At 53.2% G+C, this 22,066-nt stretch overlaps 2 gene segments (V, D, J or C); one reads left to right on the top strand and one right to left on the bottom strand.

Moving 5' to 3' along the window:
• The window catches only part of LOC115642324, a 48,532-nt gene extending 45,455 nt beyond the window's left edge, over positions 1-3,077 (bottom strand). Inside the window, 1 exon segment of the C gene segment in view lies at positions 3,002-3,077. Within this exon segment, the coding sequence occupies positions 3,002-3,062 (61 nt within the window).
• Positions 1-21,659, top strand: part of LOC115642201 — a 97,425-nt gene extending 75,766 nt beyond the window's left edge. The window contains 4 exon segments of the C gene segment in view: positions 10,745-11,071; positions 11,396-11,728; positions 14,978-15,111; positions 21,287-21,659. Of these exon segments, the coding sequence occupies positions 10,745-11,071; positions 11,396-11,728; positions 14,978-15,111; positions 21,287-21,370 (878 nt within the window).
• Positions 21,660-22,066: the final 407 nt, after the last annotated feature.

The following is a 22,066-nucleotide window of genomic DNA, read 5'->3' as shown; positions in this document are numbered from 1 at the left end:
TGTTCTCCCTGGTAAACAGCTGCGACAAAGCTGGAACTTGAGCTGTGTTTGTTTATTTGAACATGTTTCCCTCAATTAATGTCCCCTATTTAAGGGGGACCGTGGTGCTGTACAGCATGACATGGCATCAGAAGAAAACCTGGGAAAGGACTGACTGTGTCTGACTACAGATAAAGGGTCAAATCCTCAGCTGATGTAAGTCGGCTCAGTGCCACTGACTTCAGAGGAGATCAATTGATTTACACCCGTTGAAGTTCTGACCCCAGAATGCCTAGGTTTGCGGCTCTGGGCTTGTATCCATTTCAAAAGATGCCTCAGAACAGCCAGAGTGCAAGGAACACACCCAGCTCCATGACAAAGGTGTAACCAGTGCTAGCTCATAAGGGGGTATAGCCCCTTTAAGGCCAGTGGTTGCTGGGAATTGTAGTCCCATGGGGCTGCTTGCTGCTGTCTATATCAGGGAAAGCTTCTGGCTCAGTGCTGAGGAAAGCGCCTGAGGGGGAATCTCTAGATGTGGACAGGCAGGAGGCCTAGGAACCATGCAGGGAAGGTGGCCTAGTGGGAAAGGGGGGGGCTCCCCATGCAGCCAGCTGAACTCTGGGGGCTCTGGTGGCCGGGACCCTGGGCTCAGAGTTGCACTGGTTTTGCTTTGAGGCTTTGGACTTTGGATGCAGCGAATGGGCTTTGTTCTGCCTCCCCCAGTGGGAGGCGGTTGGGTTGGGTTTGGGTGAGGGTGAGGGCGAAAGGCAGTGAGCCGAAGATTTCCCCGTACAGAGGGGCCAGCATGCGGCTTAGGTGCCATTTCACCCCGGCTGCGGGTCTGAGATTTCCCAAGGTGCCTAAGGGATTCGCATGCCAAGTTCTCATGGGAACCAGGTGCCTAAATCCTTTAGGCAGGGCTGAAAAATCCCCCCCTTAGTGGAATGTAGGTCTCTGCCCGGGGCACCTTTCACCCTAAGGTTTCCCTCCTTCAGGGGTCCGTGGAGGGGGCGCTGGGGGCAGGAGATCTGCAGAGACAAAGCACCAGGGCTCAATGTGTTTCAACACTGGGCCAAACTTTCCCCAGACTTTCAGGCTGAGGTTTTTCCAAAGGCGCCTGCGGGATGTGGATTGAGATTCACTGGCTACTAGACCCTCTAGGCACTTTGAAAAGCTCAGCCTGGCTGTGCCACCCTCCCCTGCCACGTGTCTTACACTCCTGAGGGAACTTCCTCGACTCGGTCGTTGCTGTCCCTTGATGTGTCACATCGCACTGGTAGGTGTCGCCCTGCCGGGGTCTGGCAGGGATGATCAGCAGGCTGCTCTGGGTGAAGCGCCCGTTGCTCACCGTCACCTCTGGGAAAGTTGTGACCCCTTGGGTCACTTTGCCCGAATTCCACTTGATCTCCACTGGTGATGGTAAATAGCCCGTTACAAGGCAGGCCAAGCTTGTGTCCAGGGGAGCATTGCCAGTCTTGGTGCAGCAGGGAACCAGGGGGAAGACGGAGGGGGCTGTGGGGTTTCCTGAAAAAATAAAGAGAATACAAGAGAAACCATCAAAAAGGGGGAAGAGGACTCAGGTTCTGTTCCCAGCTGCTGTGGGACCTTGGGCCTGTCACTGACCTTCTCTCTGCCTTTAACTTCCCATTCTGCAGTGGTGTCCTAGCGACGGGCGAAAAACACGAGAAATGGGATTCTGACCTCGACCGTTCCAGTGTAAACCTGGAGCAACTGCGCTGGAATAGCTCTGCTTTGTGCGAGTGATGCTGAGAGGAGACTCTGGTCCTTTGCAAGGCACAAATATTCCCCAAGTGCCTCACAACCTGAGTCCAGCCCACCTCAGCTCTCCGGTGTGAAGTGAGCATCATTACCCTCATTGAACAGATGGGGAAACTGAGGCATGGATAGGTGACGTGGCTTCCCCAAGGTGACAGAGCGAGTCTGTGGCAGATCTGGGAACTGTAGCCAGTTCCCCGAGTCCCTTCCTCTGTTTGATCACAAGACCATTAGTTAAAGCTAGGGAAGAGCCCTCCATGAGACATGGATGGATGAGATAACCCAACATGCGCCCTTTCTCCTCCAGTCCCTGCCCTTCTGTGCAAACAGAGCTTTCAAACCATAAACCTCGGCCTCTGGCCTCTTCAATCCGCCTCTCCGGGACACTGACAGGTCCAGGGGAAATTTCACAGCTTTACAATACTTTGGGGGTTGCAGTCCTGATTTCTGGACTGTGGTGAACTCTCCAGGACTCACAGCTTTGGCCTCTCTTTCTAACTGCTCTGCTCGACCGGAAGGTGGGGGCTTGGGCCAGAAATCGCCGGGGGACATGCCAATCACAGCGATCCCTTCTTGTGCCCTGAAACTCCACAAATCGATCAGTTCTAAACACGTCAAATTGCAGTGGACATTCCACCACAAGTCACGGTGCGAGGAACCACCCAACTACTTCTCACCACCGTCACAGGAGCAAGGACGAGAAGAGACCCTTTGTATAACAACAACAAACTGCCAGGAGACATTAAAAGAAAGAAAAGATGCTAGAAAGGAGACATACTTGTGTACAACTATGTACAGGACATCTATCCATCCCCATAGACGCCCACTGTCAATCTATCCATCCTGGGTGGGTGGGAGTCAGGACTCCTGGGTTTTCTCTCTGGTCTTTACGAGGTTAGTGCAGATGGGCTGAAACGTCACCTCCTAGAATCTGTCCCCAGCTGGGAGAGTGAACAAGGATCTCCAAGATTAGAGTGAGGGGGCTGGGAGTCAGGACTCCGGGGTTCTATCCCCAGTTCCAGGACAGCTGTAAAGTTTCCTTCTTCACCTTCCTGCATGGCAAGTTCTCAAAAAGACGCCCCAGGAGGCCTCAATCTTCTCTGAGGTCTGCGGCCTTTGTCACCGAATCTCTGGGGAAAACCGACCACCAAACAAACAACATGGGCTGAAAAGGGGAAGTTTACACAAATGAAAGTCACAGCGAGGTTGTTTTTCACTCCAGTTTTAGACCCCTGCACTCACCCACCTGTCCAGTTTTCACATCTTCCCACCAGCTGTAACAGTGAAAGCTCCCCAGAGGGCGTCATCTATTGTTCTCAATCTATAATTACCTGACTTCCATCGGGGGGGTGGGGAGGAGAGGGGATGTCTGACAGGCAAAGATACCTCAGAAGAGCTCTGCGACAGACACAGAGCAGAGCTGGACTCCCAGACAGAACCCCCCGGTCTACAGTGTCGGGTCATGACCCAACATGGCCAGTGATTTGGTGAGTCCATCCCAGGAAAGTGGCTGCTATTGGCTTGTGACATGAGTTCAGAGGGTGTTTTAACCCCCTCAGAGATAAATGGCGTGAAGCGTATGCTAGAGAGGGGAGCAAGACACCTGGGTTCCCTCACCAGCTCTGGGATGGGAGTGGGATCTAGACATTAGAGTTGGGGGCTGGGAGCCAGGACTTCTGGGTTCTTTCCCCAGCTCTGGAAGGGCAGTGGGGTCTAGTCATTAGAGTGGTGGGCTGGGATCCAAGACTCCTGGGTTCTTTCCCAAGCTCTGGAAGGGGATTAGGTTAGAGCAGGGGGGCGGGAAGCCAGGAGTATTGTTCTCTGTTCTGACCTATGAAGGGCAGTGGGGTACGTCCCCCTGTGTGGACCCAATACCAGGGCAGGGTGCAGCTCATGGCTCTTCTGCACAGGCTGGATATGCTGCCCAGGCCAAGACAGGTACAGGCCAGGCTGTGCACCCCCCAGGCAGAGACGGGGGGACAGAGGTGCTTATCCCACACTCCAGCTATTAGCTGGGATAACAGCTTTGAAAGAACTGCAGGGAGTGAACCCAGGTCTGGGCTAGCAGGGGGCTGCAGGTGGGGAGTGAGGGGCACTGGCAGAGCTGAGTGGGGGAGCCCAGGGTTGGGCTAGCAGGGGGCTGCAGGTCAGGAATGAGGGGCACCAGCAGGGCTCAGGGGGAACCCAGGGCTGGGCTAGCAGGGACTGCAGGTGGAGAGGGGCACTGGCAAAGCTGGATCAGGGAACCTAGGTCTGGGCTAAGAGGGGCTGCAGGTCAGGAGTGAGGGGCACCAGCAGACCTGGGTCGGGGAGCCCAGGGCTGGGCTAGCAGGGGCTGCAGGTCGGGAGTGAGGGGCACTGGCAGGGCGGTGGGGGCAGGGCTGAGATAGCAGGGGCTGTGAGTCAGGAGTGAGGGGCAGCGGCAGAGCTGGGTCGGGGAACCCAGGACTGGGCTAGCAGGGGCTGCAGGTCGGGAGTGAGGGGCACTGGCAGAGCTGCAGGGGGACGCCAGGGCTGGGCTGGCAGGGGCTGTGGGTTGGAAGTGAGGGGCAATGACAGAGCAGGGGAGACAGAGCTGGGCTAGCAGGGGTGGGGGGCGGGAGTCAGGGGCACCGGCAGGGCTGGGCTAGCAGGGGCTGCAGGTCAGGAGTGAGGGGCACCAGCAGAGCAGGGGAGGCAAAACAGGGCTAGCAGGGGTGGGGTGCGGGACTGAGTGGCACCGGCAGGGTTGGGGGGGCAGGTGCTGCAGGTTGTAAGTGAGGGGGAACCAGCAGTGCTGTAGGGGGAGCCCAGTTCTGGGGTAGCAGGGGCTGTGGGTCAGGAGTGAAGAGCATCAGCACAGGTGTGGGCAGCCCATGGCTAGGCTAATATGGGCTGCAGGTTGGGAGTGAGGGGCCCGTGCAGAGCTGGAGGGAAGCCAGGGCTGGGTGAGCAGGAGGCTGGGGGTCAGGACTGAGGGTGATTAGCAGATATGGGGTGCTCAGGGTTGGGGGGCTGCAACTAGACATTCAGGGGAACAGCTGAATTCTTTTAAGGGGATTTTATTGTCTCCTATCTTTAGCCCAGTAACAAATAGTTGCAAACAAAAAATTTCTAAACTGAGGCACAAATTTCCCCTTTGGCATGTCCCTTGTCAGAGGTAACCCCTGAACTCACCGAGTGCAGGAACGCGTCTCCCTGAGCCGGCCCTGCCTCCTTCCACCAGCTCTGCGCTCATGCTCCATGCTGAGAACCGGGCAGGGGGATTCCCAGCACAGCTAGATGTGAGCTCGGCTGCCTGGGGCTGGACGTAACTGGCAGCTCAGAGGCGACAGCTCAGGGGTCAACTTCCTAACTTGGCCTTTGAGTTGAGATGGCTCCGTTTTTGCGGCGCACTCAGCTGGAGACGTGTTGGGCTTCCTTTCTGGGGGACAAGCTCTGACGTCTCTGGCTAAAGCCCACTGGAGATGCAGACCCCGGTAAGTGCTCCCAAAGGCGCCTCAGCTTTGAGCACCTAGAAAGTGAGGCAGCTGGAATTCTTGGGAGATTTCTCCCGCAGAGTTTGGGAAAGTGTCCAGAAAATCTTCAACCCAATTGCTTGGAATCCGAGTGGTTTCTTGAGTGGGAACCTGGCTAGAAAGGTCGTGAGCTAGGGGTGGTGATAACCAGTCGACTACTGAGTTTGGGGGAGGGAAGGTTTTTTTACCCTAACCCTAGAACTATGACCCTAAACCAAACCTTAAACCCAACTACTTAGACCCCCAACTCTGTCCTAGCTCCCTAACCATGATCCTAACCCCAGCATCCTAACCCCCGATAGATGCACCCATTCCTTCACCCCAACACCCTAATCCTCACCCTTTCCCTAGAGATCTATCCTCATCCTTAACCGCGGCTCTCTAGCCCCTACTACCTAACTCTGACCCCCAACTCTGACCCTTTCTTCAAACCCAACCCCTAACCCCTAACCCTAATGGCCCAACATTATCCCCCAAACCCTGACTTTAGATTGCTCAGGTTGCAATGGTCCTGGGATCAGTAGAGTCCTCATTGTTATTTCTCTGTAAAGTTCCTGGCACAATGAGACCTGGTCCTAGACTGGGTTTTCTAGACCACTGTGATACAAGTACTAACAACCAATTATACCCCTAACCATAACCCCAGCTCTAACCTGAACCTCCCACCTTGACTCTCTGAGCACTAGGGTTTATGTGTCTCCAGTTGGTATCAAGCATCCCAGCCTCAGAATTATGAGTCATCGTGGCAAACTGAACCTTGGGAATAGGACCCAAGAGTCTCACTAACCGTCTGGAAAATGGCAGCAGAACCGATTGGTATCTGGTGGTTGAATGGCTGCAAATTGGTTAGAAATCCAATCACAACACATCAAATATTGAACTTGACAGTGGAAGGATATTTGACCCAAACCATTAAACCATCACCCATAATTCTATCCCGGCAACCTATAACCCTTAACCGCAGCACCTAACCCTAACCACTAACCCTTAATCCTCCTCCCCACATATAATTAAAACCCGACCGAACTCTCACCCAAAGGGCCCGTATGTCCCTGGTTCAATTGGACAGTCCCAGTCCCTCCTACCGGTGTCTCAGTGAGTTCTCAGGACTCTAACGACGTGTGTTTGAGATGTGGAATTGGTAATTGGCCACTAGGGGCTGATGATGTTAGCAATGAACCTAGAAGCCTAATGAGAATATAACATTTAATATTATTACCCAAGCTAAAATTGTTAGAATAACATCTGCACGTCTTCAGCTGGAGACCTGAAAACCCAAAGGTTAGTGGCACAACACGTCTTCGAGAGCCCAGAAGTGTCCCCCAATTTCAGTTCCTTGGTCAAAAACAGGGTTATTTTCCAGCTGCAGGCGCTGTGATTTCTCCAAGGGGAATTTCTCTGCCACTTTGGCACCTAATTCCCTCAGAAGAAACCCACTGCAAATTACTGGGAACAACCCTCCACTCTGTGAAATCAACCCGTATTACTGCTGCCCAGCGGCACAGCACAATGCATCATCCAGTCCACAGAGCAGAAGTTGGGACACAAGACTCCTGGGTTCTCTACCTGGCTGTGCCACTGACCTGCTGTGACCAGGTCCCTTCCTTGCTCACTGCCTCAGTTTCCCCTCTGACTCTTCCTTTATTTGGCCTGTAAGTTCTGTGGGGTAGGGACTGTCTGTCATTGTGTCTCTCTGCAACACCTGGTGTAATGGGGCCCCCGATCAAACACTGGGTCTCTTTAGCACCAAGCGAACTGAGGGCCCTGATCCTGCTCAGTCTGTGACACAACCTGAAGATGGGGGGCAGCCTATCTCAGGCGCCCTCTTACACACAGACATTAGTAAGACCTTGCAACTGGCAACAGTCTCACCCCAAACTGTGCTGTGTGAATGGAGCAGCGTGGGGCTCACTAGGGGCATTCTCCCCCGGCATTGAGTGCTGGCCCCAGTGCCAAGCTAGGGCCTGGTCTGCACAGAGCGGGGCAGGGATCAGTGGGGCTGTGTCTCATGGCCTCACTCTCTCTCCCTTTGCAGTTAGTGCCACAGCCCCGTCTGTCTTCCCCCTGACCTCCTGCACCGGCGAAGTCACCACCCCCCAGGTCACCTTCGGCTGCCTGGCCAAAGGCTACTTCCCCGAGCCGGTCACCGTGACATGGAGCCCAAATGTCAGCTCCTCGGGTGTGAGGAGCTATCCCTCCGTGCTGCAACCTTCCAGCGGCCTCTACTCGCTCAGCAGCCAGGTCACCGTTCCGGCCAGCAGCTGGGAGTCTAACACCTATCGATGCACCGTAGAGCACCAGCCCACCAGCTCCAGCATCTCCAAGGAAATCCCAAGTAGGGACGCTGCGGCGCGGCCCAGGGAGGGGGGGGTGGGAAGGGCTGGGGTTGTCTCAGGACCCTGCTCTGGTGACTGCTGCAGGGAGAGAGGATGGGAGCCTGCTAGTGCTGTGAGCTGATGGAGTCGCTGGGGTGGGTGGGTGGTCGGATGGAGAGAGACACCACAGAGCGATGGGAGGGAATGGGGACAGGTAGATGGTGTTGGGTGTGGAGGCACCGAAGGGTGGAGGGATGAAAAGAGACACCACGCCAAGAGAAGCGATGGGTGCTGCAATGCAGGGAAAGGGGCAGAGGGCTGCATGCTGGGTGCTGGACTGCAGGGAGCGGGGACCTCAGCAGGGGACGCTGTGCTGCAGGGAGTTGGGGAGGGAGCTCAGTAGGGGTCTGTACAAAACCTAACCCGTCACCCTTCTCCCAGAGCCCCCCGTCCCTGAACCCACTGCCCCCGAGGTGGAAGTCTTCTACTCCTGCACCACCAACCCAGGCACCGTCCAGCTGGTGTGCTTAATCTCCGGCTTCTCCCCCAAGCCTTTGACGGTGGAATGGCTGGTGGACGGCGAGCACGGGCTACTTCATAGCGACCTCTACCCTGTCAAGAAGGACCCCGACAGCCACACCTACAGCATCCGCAGCAATTCCAGTGTCCCCCAGAGCGAGTGGCTGACGGGCAAGACGTACACTTGCCAGGTGTACCACCAGGGCACTGCCACCACAAAGCAGGCCCACGCCCGCATGTGTGAAGGTGACTCTCCCCAGGGCTAGGCTCCCTACGAAGAGGAGGGGCCGTGGCGGATTTAGAGTGAGTGGGACCCTGTGCTCAGCTTCATTTTTGGGGCCACCCTTTGGGACCCTGCCAAGAAAAAGAACATTCTCTCATATCTCCCCCACAACCATTTGTCATTCTTGTTTTCTTCATCCTCCTCCTGTCAGTAATAGCAAGTAAATGGAAATAAAGTGAGGTTCCTTGACTGGTTTTGTAGTCAAACTTATTTTTCCACAGACCACTTGAAAATCGCTGGGGGTCTCGGCGGACACTTAACGGTCTTTCCAAATACTGTTTGTGCCATTAGCTAACTACTGCAAAGCGCTTTGGATAAGAGCCCTTTATAAAAATAATGTAAATAAATTGGGGTGCGGGGTCTGGCCAGGACTTAGCGTGCAGGAGGGGGCTCAGGGCAGGGGGTGCAGGATCTGGGAGGGAGTTAGGGTGCAGTAGCAGGCTGGGGTTGGGGTGCGAGGTCTGGCCAAGAGTTACAGTGAGGGAGGGGGCTCAGGGCTGCAGCAGGGAATTCGGGTGTGGAGTGCAGGTGGGGATGTGGGGGGCAGCAGCAGTCAGGGAGGGCAGGGGGCTGGAAGTGTGTGAGGGGGTGCAGGAATCTAGGGGGTGAAGGAGCAGGCTGGGAGTTGGGGCGCAGGGCCTGGCCAGGAGCTAGGATGAGGGAGGGGGTCAGGGTCAGGGCAGGAGGTTGGGGTGTGGAGCGCTTACCTAGGAGCTCCCATTTCGTGTTGTGGGAATGTGAGGGGTGGGGGGAGGAGTCAGGGCATAGGATGTGAAGGGGCTCAGTATGTTGGGGGGTGCAGGAGTCAGGGCAGAGAGCTGCAGTCGTGGGGATGCTCCCAGTCCCCTGCCCCTACCCTGAGCGGATCATGGCAGGGGGTTGGGGTCGGGGGGGGTATGTGTAGGGGGAGTGTGGGGAGCAGGGTGCTGCCCCCACAGCTGCCCGGCCCTGTGGCCCCCTGTGTTTTACTGTGAATCCGCGTCTGGTCCTGCCGCCTCGAGGGGCTCCTGCTGCAGGCTCTGCCCCCATCGGCAACCAAGCTCCCCCTCCCCCACCTCTTCCCCGCCCCTGCCCCCAGCGCCTCCCCAGCCACCGAACAGCTGTTTGCCGGCACTCCGGGAGGGAGGGGGACGGGGAGGGGCGGGGCTGCAGTGCTCTCGGGGGAGAGGAGGCATAGAAGAGGTGGGGGTGGGGCATTGGGGAAGGCGGTGGAATTGGGACAGGGCGGCGCAAAGGCAGGGCCCCCGCACTCCACTACACATACCCCCTTCCAGCCCTCTGCCATGATCCTCCAGGGCCAGGGGGCTGGGAGCACTCACACAGCCCAGCCCAACTCCTGCACCCCCCTCATCCCCCGGTCCTCACTCCTGCACCCCCCCATTCCCACCTGCACCCCTTGCACCAAATGGATCTGCCCCAGGTAAGCGCTCCACACCCCAACCTCTGCCTCAACACTGAGCCCCCTCCCTCCCCATAACTCCTGGCCAGACTCTGCATCCCCAACTCTGACTCCTGCACCCCCACACTTACTCAGCCCCCTCAACCCATGCCCTGACTCCTATACCCCACACACATCCAGACTCCACCCCTCGCACCAAATGGAGCTGCCCCAGGTAAGCTCTCCACACCCCAACCTCCTGTCCCAACCCGGAGCGCCTCCTGCACCCTAACTCCTGGCCAGGCCCTGCACCCCAACCTTCAGCCTGCTCCTGCACCCTAACTCCCTCCCAGATCCTGCACCCCCAGCCCTGACTCCTGCACCCCCACACACACACACCCAGCCCTAATTCATGCACACACTCACAGACACCCAGCCCCCTTTCCTCTATGATTCCTGCACACCTCCACCTCCATCCCTTGCACCAACCGGGAGCTGCCCCACGTAAGCGCTTCACACCCCAATCCCCTGCCCCAGCCCTGAGCCCCATCCCTCACCCTAACTCCTGGCCAGACCCTGCACATTTTTTAACATTTTTTTTATAAAGCACTCTTATCCAAAGCACTTTACAATAGTTAGCTAACGGTACAAACAATATTTGGAAAGATCATTAAGTGGTCCGCTGAGACTCCCATCAATAAGGGTCTTTGCTGGGTCCCAAGGAGGGACCCCAAAAACGAAGCTGAGCATAGGGCCCCACTCACTCTAAAACTGCCACTGGGCAGGACCAAGCTTCTGCCCCCTCAGCTGCCCGACCATGGGACCCCCTGTCATTGGGGTTCCCTGTGCCAGGGCACCCTGTGATTTACTGTAAATCCACCTGTGGGGAGGGGGACACCAGACTGGGCTCGAGGGGGGAGAGGGGTGGGGACAGACTGGGATGGGCTTGGCAGGGCAGACCAGGTCTAGCAGCTGACCTGGGCTCTCGTGTCCCCAGAAGAAACAACATCTCCCAGCAACATCCAAGTCTTCCTGGTACCCCCGTCTCCTGCTGCCCTGTACGTGGCCCAGAGCCCCATGCTCACCTGCCTGGTGGTCAACCTGCCTAGAAACTCCAGCATCCAGGTGGTCTGGTCCCGGGAGAAGCCAGGGTCCATTGTCCCTGAACCGCTGACCCTCACTGAGCATTTCAACAGCACCATCACCGCCTCCAGCTCCATGCCCATCCTCACCCATGACTGGGAGGCCGGAGAGACCTTCACCTGCAAAGTGGAGCACTCAGAGCTGCCCTCGCCCCTCATCAAATCGATCTCCAAGAAGCCAGGTAGGAGGACAGCAGGATCCCTAAGGGGAGAGACTCCCCTATCCCAGGCCCCAGCAGGGAGGGATGCTTCTTAAGGGGAAGACTCAACAACCTGGGATCCGAGCCCTGGGTCCCTTTGCGTCCCCATCTGAGATGGAGTCCATCCTATCCCCCATCCTGTGCTCCAGGACTACCAGCTCCCAGTCCCCAGCCCCTCCATCCTGGAGGAGAGAGGGGATCTTCCTACCCCCCTCCCACACACACACATCCCATCATTCTTCCTGCGTGGCTCCTGCTGAGTGATGTACTTGGATCTCCTGTGTCCTCCATCCCCACCCACCGAAGGCAGGCGCTCTGGCCCTGGCATCTACCTCCTGCGACCTCACAATGAAGAACTGAGCAACTCCGAAGACTCTGTCAGCCTCACCTGCCTGGTGCAGGGCTTCTTCCCCAAGGACATCTCGGTGCAGTGGATGAAGAACCACAAACCCAACGAGAGCTTGGAATATATCACCACCCAGCCCTTCAAGGACGGAGCCGGCGACTCGAACTTCTTCCTTTACAGCAAGCTGAAAGTCAGCAAGGCCAGCTGGAACAGCGGGGACATCTACACCTGCATGGTCATCCACGAAGCCCTCTCCATGAAGTTCACCCAACGCAGCATCAGCAAAGTCTCTGGTAAATGAAGAAGGGTCCTCCCTGTCCCACTGCTAGCACTGTCCAGTACAGCTTCCTGTAAATAATCTCTGTGCCCTGCATGACAACAAGTGAATAAATGGAACTAGTTTGAGCTCACACCCAGGTCTCCTTGTGGTGTGACTGGGTGAAATCTGCGGGTGGCCCAAGGTGGACGAGGTCCCAGGTTGCAGGCTGGGAAAAGCCGAGATGCTACAAGGCTGAGAATGCCTGTATGAGTGGATACATATACACCATGGATGGATGGGGGGATACATGGGTTAATGCCATGGAAGGAAGGATGGGTTGATACATGGTTAGATGCCGTGGAAGGAAGGATGGGTTGATGCCATGGAAGGAAGGATGGGTTGATACATGGGTAAGTGCCATGGAAGGAAGGGTGGGTTGAAGGCATAGAAGGAAGGCTGGGTAGATGCCATGGAAGGAAGGATGTGCAGATACGTGGGTAGAAGCCACAGAAGGAAGGATGGGTTGAAGGCATGGAAAGAAGGCTGGGTAGATACATGGGTAGGTGCCATGGAAGGAAGGATGGGTTGTGCCTTAGGAAGGAAGGATGGGTAGATCCATGGTGTGGATGTACCCATGTAAACAGTGATGGAGTGGGGCGTAGATGGACAGTTACACACATACATAGTGCAGAGCCCATATCCAAACCCAGCTCTGTTCCAGCTCTGTTGGAAGGCCAGGTGTTCAGAGAGATGGTCAGATGGATACATACATACTTCAGCGGGAAGGACTCATAGACCAACAGATATCACAGAGAGAAGGAGAGAGAGAGAGAGAGAGAGAGAAATTATTATTTGGATTAAAGTAGCACCTCCACCCCCAACTCTGATAGGGCCCTGTCGGGCTGGGTATGGCACAGACACTGTGGGAGACAGTCCCTGTGTCAAAGGGCTCACATATAGATAGAGAAAGAAGGAGAAGATACAGAGTCACCAAGAGGGGAAGGGACCTGCCCAAGGTCACGTCCATTACCAGGCTAGAAACAGAACCCAGGTGTTCTGAGAGTCCCACCCAGTCCCACTAGACTGCGCTGCGCTGAGGGAAGGATGGTTGGATGGTTCGCAGGTGCGGTGCCAATGGATAAGTGGATGGGGATGGATGGATAAATCTATGGTGAAGGCTGGAGGGGTGCCCATTCTGAAGGATGAAGGGATGGATAAATGGATGGCCACAGATGGACTGCGATAGATGGATGGCTAGAGGTGGGGATGGGTGGGAACAGATGGATGTATGAATGAATGGATGGGCGGGTGCATATGGTAATGAATCAGTACTGATGGGATGGATGGTGGTGGGAAAATGAGAATGGATGGGGATGGACCGACAGACGGATGGATGGGCTGGTACAGATGATGAGTGATAGATAGATGAAGATGAGTGGATGGGTGAATATGGCAATGGATGGATGGATGACTGAGTGTGTTAATGGGGACAGATGGTGATGGATGTTTTGGGATGGATAATATATAAAGAGATGATAGATAAGTGGATGGGGTTGCATGTATGGATGGAAGATATGGGTGAGGATGAATGGATGGATGGTTAGGGATGATGCTGGAGATGGATGGATGGGGAGGTAGGAGAATGGATGGGTATAGATCTATATGGATGGATGGAAGATATGGAGGATGGTTAGAGATAAGGCTGCATGGAGCTTGGGATGGCTGGGTGGGTAGATGAATCGGCAGATGGCCAAGCCATTCCTGGCATCTCACTGAGGTGGGATCCTCTCTAGGCTATTACCCATGCATACCCACGGGGGCACCGTATCATGATCAGCATTTACCCTACACCCTCTTCCACCCCAGAGAGAAGCAGAGGCCCCATGGGGATTTTCCAGACAGAGTCAGTGGGGGAAGGTAATTAAAATACCCTGGCCCCCACACACACTCCTCTGCTGGCTAGAAGGCTGTCGTGTATGTACCCACAGAGAGACACACAACACAGAGAGAGACAAACATGCACCCACACAGATCTATGCACCTGTTCTCCAGACATCCCTAGGGCAGAGGGCTCAGTAGGGGGAACCATGCTCAGGGAGCAGCATCTGTCATACCAGAGAGACCTGAGATCCCATCCTTAAAATACTTGTGGCTCTGTTCATAAAAGTGACAGTGTTCAAAATCCCCACCTCCCTCAGCTGAGGCAACTACAGGCTGCACCTGGGCAAGAGAGCTTGGGATAAACAGGCCCCGAGGTGGCTGCGTTCCACCTGAAGTGACTCCTGGGTGTTTTGTTACACTGGGAGCAGGGTCATAGAGGCACGCATGTGAAATCCATCCATCCTGGTCTTAAGGGAGCTCCCCCACCATGGCAGCATCCTGGCATCTCGCACACCTCAGAGGGCTCCTGAGCCACCTTTCACAGGCAGAGACACTAAGGCACAGAGAAATTCAACAGGCGGCCAAGCTTCAGTGCCAGGGTGTAGGGCCACAGCCACATGGGATGAGTGAGATGAGACCTGGGAATCTCTGCATCCTTCATTTCATCACAGCGGGCAGGGGTGGGTGGATGGATGGATGGGTGGTTTGAAGTCATGGATGGATGGATGGAGGGATGTGTTTAGGGATGATGGTTTGTGGTCATGGATGGATGGATGGAGGATGTACCTAAAGATGGATGGCTGGAGCGGTGCATCTAGAGATGGTTGGATGGAGGGAGGTGTCTAAGGATGGACTGATGGATCGATGGGCAGTTTGTGGTCATGGATGGAGTGCAGTGGAGAGGCATAGATGGATGGATGGAAGTGTCTAGGGATGGCTTGATGGATGAATAGATGGTTTGTGGTCATCAGTGAATGGAGGGGTAAGTGGGGATGGATGGATATATTTAGATGGATGGATGGTTTCTGGGGATGGATGGTTTGTGGTCATGGATGGATGGAGGTATCTAAAGATGGATGGGTGCAGGCATGGATGAATGGATGGAGGTTTCTAGGGACAGACGGATGGATGGATGGTTTGTGGTCATCGATGAATGGAGGGGTGAATGGGGATGGGTGGATGGATGCATGCATCTAGAGATAGATGAATGGAAGGAGGGGTGTGTCTAGGGATGGAATGATGGATGGTTTGGGGTCAGGGATGGATGGATGTATCCAGAGATAGATGAGTGAAGGGACGGAAGGATGGGTAGAGAAGGCGGGTTGGTGTTGGTTGCACAGTCCGAGCTCTCTCTGTCTCAGTGGCTAAGCCGGAGCTGATGTCTCTTTCTCCCCCCCAACAGAGGTGATCGTGTCAGGTGAGTTTTGCAATGAGGATGGAGACAAGGAGTTAGACGGCCTCTGGTCCACCATCTCGGTCTTCATCACCCTCTTCCTCCTGAGCGTGTGCTACAGTGCCACCGTGACCCTGTTCAAGGTGAGAGAGAGAGAGAGAACAAACGTAGGAACAAAGAAATTAATGAGATTAGCACAGTAGAGAGTGTAATGATGGTGCCTCTTGTAACGATGGTGTCTCTGGTGGGACACTTCAGAGAGTATCAGTTCAGGATAAATTGCTTAGAGAAGGGCAGTTACAGCCCAAGGCTGGAGTTTCTCCACTTCTAAGACACTGAACCAGCCAGCCAGAGAGGACTTTGGTTTTACCCCACTGGCTAACAATAAGACCTGGTCTACACTCAAGGGGGGATCGATCTAAGAGATGAGAATAGCATAGCTGAAGTCGACATATCTTAGATCAAATTAAAATTACTTACTTCACATCCTTGTGGCACTAGATCGAGGACTGTGGCTCCCCCATCGACTTTGCTTCCACCTCTCAAACTGCTGGAGTTCAGCAGTCAATGGGAGAGTGATCGGAGATCAATTTATCACGTCTACACTACACACGATAAATCAATTCCCTATAGATCGATCACTACCCATTGATCTGGCAGGTAGTGTAGATGTACCCTTAGTCATACAAGCAATTCCCTTAGACACTCCAGTTTCCCAGTATCACCACCAGCGTCACTTGTTATGGGGACGAATGATTATGAAAACCAATACCCCAGTAAAAGAAAAAAGTTCTCCCGATCCCAAGGGACCAAGCCCCAGATCCAGGTCAATATACAAATCAGATCTTACCCACATTCTTACAGTTCTTGGTAACAGCAACACATTAGTTACAAAAATTACCATTAGCAATAACAACAAATTCATTGCAGGTGTCCATCTACAATCATGTTTATCATGCCACACCTTTGGCTCATTGCCATTGGGCTTTTGGCATTTTAGGATTAACCTGTGGCTTCCCTTTGAAAAATTAACTTCTCTTTTTCCTCCTTGTCCTGATGGATCAAACCCCAATTTCTTTTCCTTAACAGAATTTACTGGCTGATTGGGTGGGCTCTCTGTGCTAACAGCTATTAGCAAGTCTTTCTTCTCCCTGCCAGCCAGGTAATTTGGATCAACACAGACAGGAGCCTGTTCACCAGTTTTCAAATTCTTAACCGCTATCAATTCCATGGCTGGACTCTGTCTTGAAGAGATACCACACAATCCAAAGAGTCTGAGGGTTAGAGTTTTCTTACACTTCCCTGCATCCTTAAACATTCAGCCATAAAATTGTTCTGCTCTAAAACATTAGTAGCCAAATCTGTCATCAGACCCTGAAGCACAGACTCATTGCTTAAAGAATCAGCATGGAGACATTTCTCTCTCAACAACCTTGTCTTCCCAACAAGCTGGTCACACACAGCCACTTGGTTATAAGGCTGTTCAACTTTCTTAATAGCTTTTACTCCATCTGAGACCTTCTCAAAGTGACCCACACTGGATCTTCCAAAAGGACAGTCAGTGGATCCATTCACAACAGAAAATTTCTGGCCATTAGGAACTGAAACTTTCTTAATTAAATTACTTCCACACCCTTCAGCTACAGCAAACTGCTTGCACAGATTACCACGAGAATTTCTTTCCCCGGGACCTTCTCTAAGCAACAATTCTCTTCTCACAGAAATTCTGCCCTTACGCACTTCGCCAAGGGCTTGCTCTAAAGGAACACTTTCCTGAGCAACCACAGACTTTTTCTGGGTTTCACTTACATTCTGGATTACCTTTGGCTCATCAGGCAAATTTCTACACAATCCCCTTTCAGGCAAACTCATAGATTCACTAGATAAAAGGTTAGAGGTACTCTCCTTCCCTCTGCAACTTTCCTCACTGTCACAGGCAACGTGGAAATTGTCAGGCTCAACACACACCATTTAGGAATTATTTCCTTCTTGCTACAAGTTTCCATACTGTCAGTAGGTAACACAATCAAATCACCTTCATGGCCTCCTCGTGTCCTGGCTTTTCCCATCAATTTGGTCAGCAGAACAGGCATTCGCTGCTCATCTGGGATCCCATGCAAAGTGCATAGATGTTCAAAGGTAGACAAAAACTCCTCGATGTCTTCAGTATCTTTGTAAATGGGACAGATCCTTTCTCAGTTTCTTTCCTCATGGCAGGGAAGCGGAATATCCAGTGATGATGACTTTCTTCACTCTTCCATTACTTGGAGCTGAAGTTGGGAGGCTGACTGGCCTGTATTTCCCCATATCCTTCTTCTTTCCTTTTTTAAAGATGGTCATTAGCCTTTTTCCAGTCATCCAGGACCTCCCCCGATCGCCACAAGTTTTCAGAGATAATGGCCAATCGCTCTGCAATCACATCCGCCAACTCCTTTAGCACCCTCGGATGCAGCACATCCGGCCCCATGGACTTGTGCTCGTCCAGCTTTTCTAACTAGTCCTGAATCACTTCTTTCTCCACAGAGGTCTGGTCACCTCCTCCACATGCTGTGCTGCCCAGTGCAGCAGGCTGGGAGCTGACCTTGTTCGTGAAGACAGAGGCAAGAAAATCATTGAGTACATTAGCTTTTTCCATATCCTCTGTCACTAGGTTGCCTCCCTCATTCAGTAAGGAGCCCACACTTGCCTTGACTTTCTTCTTGTTGCTAACATACCTGAAGAAACCCTTCTTGGTACTCTTAACATCTCTTGCTAGCTGCAACTCCAAGTGTGATTTGGCCTTCCTGATTTCACTCCTGCAGCCTGAGCAATATTTTTATAGTCCTCCCTGGTCATTTGTCCAATCTTCCACTTCTTGTAGGCTGCTTTTTTGTGTTAAAGATCAGCAAGGATTTCACTGTTACGCCAAGCTGGTGGCCTGCCATATTTACTATTCTTTCTACACAGCGGGATGGTTTGTTCCTTCAACCTCAAGAAGGATTCTTTAAAATAAAGCCAGCTCTCCCAAACTCCTTTCCCCTTCATGTTATTCTCCCAGGGGATCCTGTCCATCAGTTCCCTGAGGGAGTCAAAGTCTGCTTTTCTGAAGTCCAGGGTCCATATTCTGCTGCTCTCCTTTCTTCCTTGTGTCAGGATCCTGAACTCGACCATCTCATGGTCACTGCCTCCCAGGTTCCCATCCACTTTTGCTTCCCCTACTAACTCTTCTGTTTGTGAACAGCAGGTCAAGAAGAGCTCTGCCCATAGCTGGTTTCTGCAGCACTTGCACCAGGAAATTGTCCCCAACACTTTCCAAAACCTTCCTGGATTGTCTGTGGACCACTGTCTTGCTGTCCCAGCAGATATCAGGATGATTAAAGTCCCCCATGAGAACCAATCTAGTAACTTCTGCTAGTTGCTGGAAGAAAGCCTTGTCCACCTCATCCCGCTGGTCTGGTGGCCTACAGCAGACTCTCATCACGACATCACCCTTGTTGCTCACACTTCTAAACTTAATCCAGAGACTCAAGTTTTTCTGCAGTTTCACACTGGCAGGCCGGCTCTACAGTTTTTGCCACCCCAAGCAGCATGCTGAATTGCCGCCACGGGCGGCGGGGACAGTCCATGTGCCCTTAGAGCAGCAGGCGAGTTTCTGCGGCGGCGGCAATTTGGCGGCAGCTTCTATGTTTAGCCGAAGCCCCCGCAGACAGCTAAACATAGAAGCTGCTGCCAAATTGCCGCCACCGCGGAAACACGCCTGCCACCCCTTGCAGATTGCCGCCCCAAGCACCAGCTTGGAATGCTGGTGCCTGGAGCCAGCCCTGCACACTGGAGCTGTAAGAAGTCATACTGCTTTCTTACATACAGTGCAACTCCCCCACCTTTTCTGCCCTGCCTGTCCTTCCTGAACAGTTTATATCCATCCATGACCGTACTCCAGTCGTGTGAGTTATCCCACCAAGTCTCTGTTATTCCAATTACATCTTAATTCCTTGACTGCACCAGGACTACCAGTTCTCCCTGCTTGTTTCCCAGGCTTCTTGCATTTGTGTATAGGCACTTAAGATAACTCGCTGATCATCCTGCTTTCTTAGTATGAAGCAGGAGTCCTCCCCTCTTGCACTCTCCTGCTCGTGCTTCCTCCCAGTATCCCATTTCCCCACTTACCTCAGGGCTGTGGTCTCCTTCCTCTGGTGAACCTAGTTTAAAGCCCTCCTCACTAGGTTAGCCAGCCTGCTTGCGAAGATGCTCTTCCCTCTCTTCGTTAGGTGGAGCCCGTCTCTGCCTAGCACTCCTCCTTGGAACGCCATCCCATGGTCGAAGAATGCAAAGCCTTCTTTCCGACACCACCTGCATAGCCATTCGTTGGCTTCCACGATTCAACGGTCTCTACCACAGGGAGGATGGACGAGAACACCATTTGTGCTTCAAACTCCTTTATCCTTCTTCCCAGAGCCACGTAGTCTGCAGTGATCCGCTCAAGGTCATTCTTGGCAGTATCATTGGTGCCCACGTGGAGAAGCAGGAAGGGGTAGTGATCCGAGGGCTTGATGAGTCTCAGCAGTCTCTCCGTCGCATCGTGAATCCTAGCTCCTGGCAAGCAGCAGACCTCTTGAGTTTCTCGGTCAGGGCGGCATACAGATGACTCAGTCCCCCTGAGGAGGGAGTCCCCAACCACCACCACCCGCCTCCTTCTCTTGGGGGCGGTGATCATGGAACCCCCCATCCCTAGGACAGTGCATCTCATGCCTTCCAATCGGTGGAGTCTCCATCTGCTCCCTTCCCTCAGATGTACCATCTAGTCCACTCTCCACATTAGTACCTGTGGAGAGAACATGAAAACTCTTGCTTGCTTGTGTCTGCATTGCTGGTACATGGACGCTCCTCTTTCTTCTTCTGGAGGTCACATGCTGCCAAATTTCTTCACAGTCCCTCTGTCCCAGCTGTGCAGCCTGCTCTGATTCTTCAGAATGTTGTGCTGGTAGAAGCATATCCTGACGTCTGCCCCGGAAAACCTCATTTTCTCTTAAGCAACACAGGGTTAATACTTGTTTCTCCAGACCCTGAACTTTTCTCTTCCAATATGGAGACAGGCTTGCACTTTGTACAGACAAAGTCGCTTCTGTCCTGTGGAAGAAAGACAAACATGGCACAACCTGTGCAGGTCACAACAGCCGATCACTCACCATCCATATCTCCTTCCTTCTAAGAGCTCTCATCAGCCTCCTTCCTTTCGTTCATCAGCTTCTCTTTCTAATTCAGTTTTCCTTGGCTTCTCTCTCTCCCAGCAGCTTCCTTCTCTAATTCAGCCTCTTTTGCTTTTCCAGACATCAAATGTCTGTTCACTCTCATGTTGCAGTTTATTTGCTACCTGTGGGACACTTCGGAGAGTATCAATTCAGGACAAATTGCTACGAGCCGGGCAGTTACAGCACCAGGCTGGGGTTTCTGCACTTCTAAGGCACCAAACCAGCCAGACGGAGAGTAATGGCAAAGTTCTTGGTTCAGGCTTGTAGCTGGGATGGAATAAACTGCAGATTCAAATCAAGTCTCTGGAATTTCCCCCGCTGGGATGGGTCATTCAGTCCTTTGTTCAGAGCTTTGGTTTGTACCAAGGTTCCTCCAGAGGTATGAAGCAGGACTGAAGACAAAATGGAGGTGTTTCCTGGGCCTTTTATATTCTCTGCCCATGGAAGGACCCCTTTGTTCTTAATGTGGTAAATAACAGAAGCAAGATGGAGTCTGGAGTCACATGTCCATGAATGACTCAGTTTGCAGGCCGATACCATTGTTTACATGTTAGTTTGAACGTTCTCGGGAAAGCTCAGATGTGGATTGGGGTCTCCCAAAGTCCATTGTCAGTTAAGTGATTCTCGACTGGGCACTTACTGAGAACAGTCCTTTCTCAAGAAACTGACCAAATGCTTCACTGGGGCTACTTAGAATCAAAACACATTGAGATACAAGTTCAGAGCCAATATTCATAACTTCAACTACAAAAATGACACACACTTACAGAGAGCACAATCATAACCAGTAAATCAGAACCTTGTCGTAGACACCTCACTCCACAACCTTTGTACAATATCTGCTGCAACTATGTAACAGTGGTTGCCACAATGATCTGTGCGGTCACAGTTTATGTCAATAACATCACAGAGGGCAGCGTGGAAGGGAAAAAAGAAGAGAAGAATGAAGGAGAAAGGAGAATGGGTGAACAAGGCAGAGACTGAATGAATGAGACACAGACAGAAAAGCAGGAAGGAATGACACAGACAGACAGAGCAGCTCCCCCCAGCACTGACCCCTCTCACCCTTCCTCTCTCTGCCCCCCTGCAGGTGAAGTGGCTTTTCTCTGCAATGGTGCAGCTGAAGGAGGCGAGTGGCCCCGAGTACAAGAACGTGATCCAGCGCGTGGTGTAGGGGCCACTGCCCCCATCCGCCCAGAGACAAGGGGCTGGGACACCCAGCTCCATTGGCGACACCACCCTGAGTCCCACGGCTGCCCCTCGCCAGCACTGTAGCCCTGGGAGACCCCTCGGGGGGAGACAGGACCTCACCCCACATGGCCTAATTAGCCCTCAGCCACTAGGGATGCTACCCTGCTTAGAGCTTGGCAGAGATCAGACAACACATATCATGCAGGGAACCAGCGCCCCTAGCGAAGAAACAACCCCTCTCCCACTTCCCACCCTCCTGAGCCCAACAGTCCCTGCTCTGGGGTTGGATCAGAGCCAGCGCTTCTAGAGGGGAAAGGCCTCACTTCCCTTCCCCACCCCCTGTGCCAGCCAGCCCCCTGCCCTGGGGCAGAACCATAGCCAGAGTTGTGTCTGTCATGCTGTATGTTGCATATTTAGCTCTTCATTGGGATTTTTGTGGGTGGTGTGTGTGTGTGTGTGACTTTTGTTGTGTGCACTGAGTGACAATAAATAAATAAATAAATAAATAAATAAATAAATCAGGCTCCATCTCATTCATAACCTCCATCCCGGACTTTCAGGGACCCCTGACGCCCTCCAGAGGGGCATGTCGTGTCTGCAGGGTCACTGTTGGGCATGGAGAATAAAATGACAGGTGCCCGCTGAACTGGCCCCTTTGGGAGATGGGGGCCTAGCTACA

This window comes from Gopherus evgoodei, unplaced genomic scaffold, assembly GCF_007399415.2.
Source record: "Gopherus evgoodei ecotype Sinaloan lineage unplaced genomic scaffold, rGopEvg1_v1.p scaffold_39_arrow_ctg1, whole genome shotgun sequence".
NCBI lineage: Eukaryota > Metazoa > Chordata > Testudines > Testudinidae > Gopherus > Gopherus evgoodei.
The sequence above is the reverse complement of the archived record's forward strand: the minus strand, read 5'-3'. Positions and strand labels throughout refer to the sequence as shown.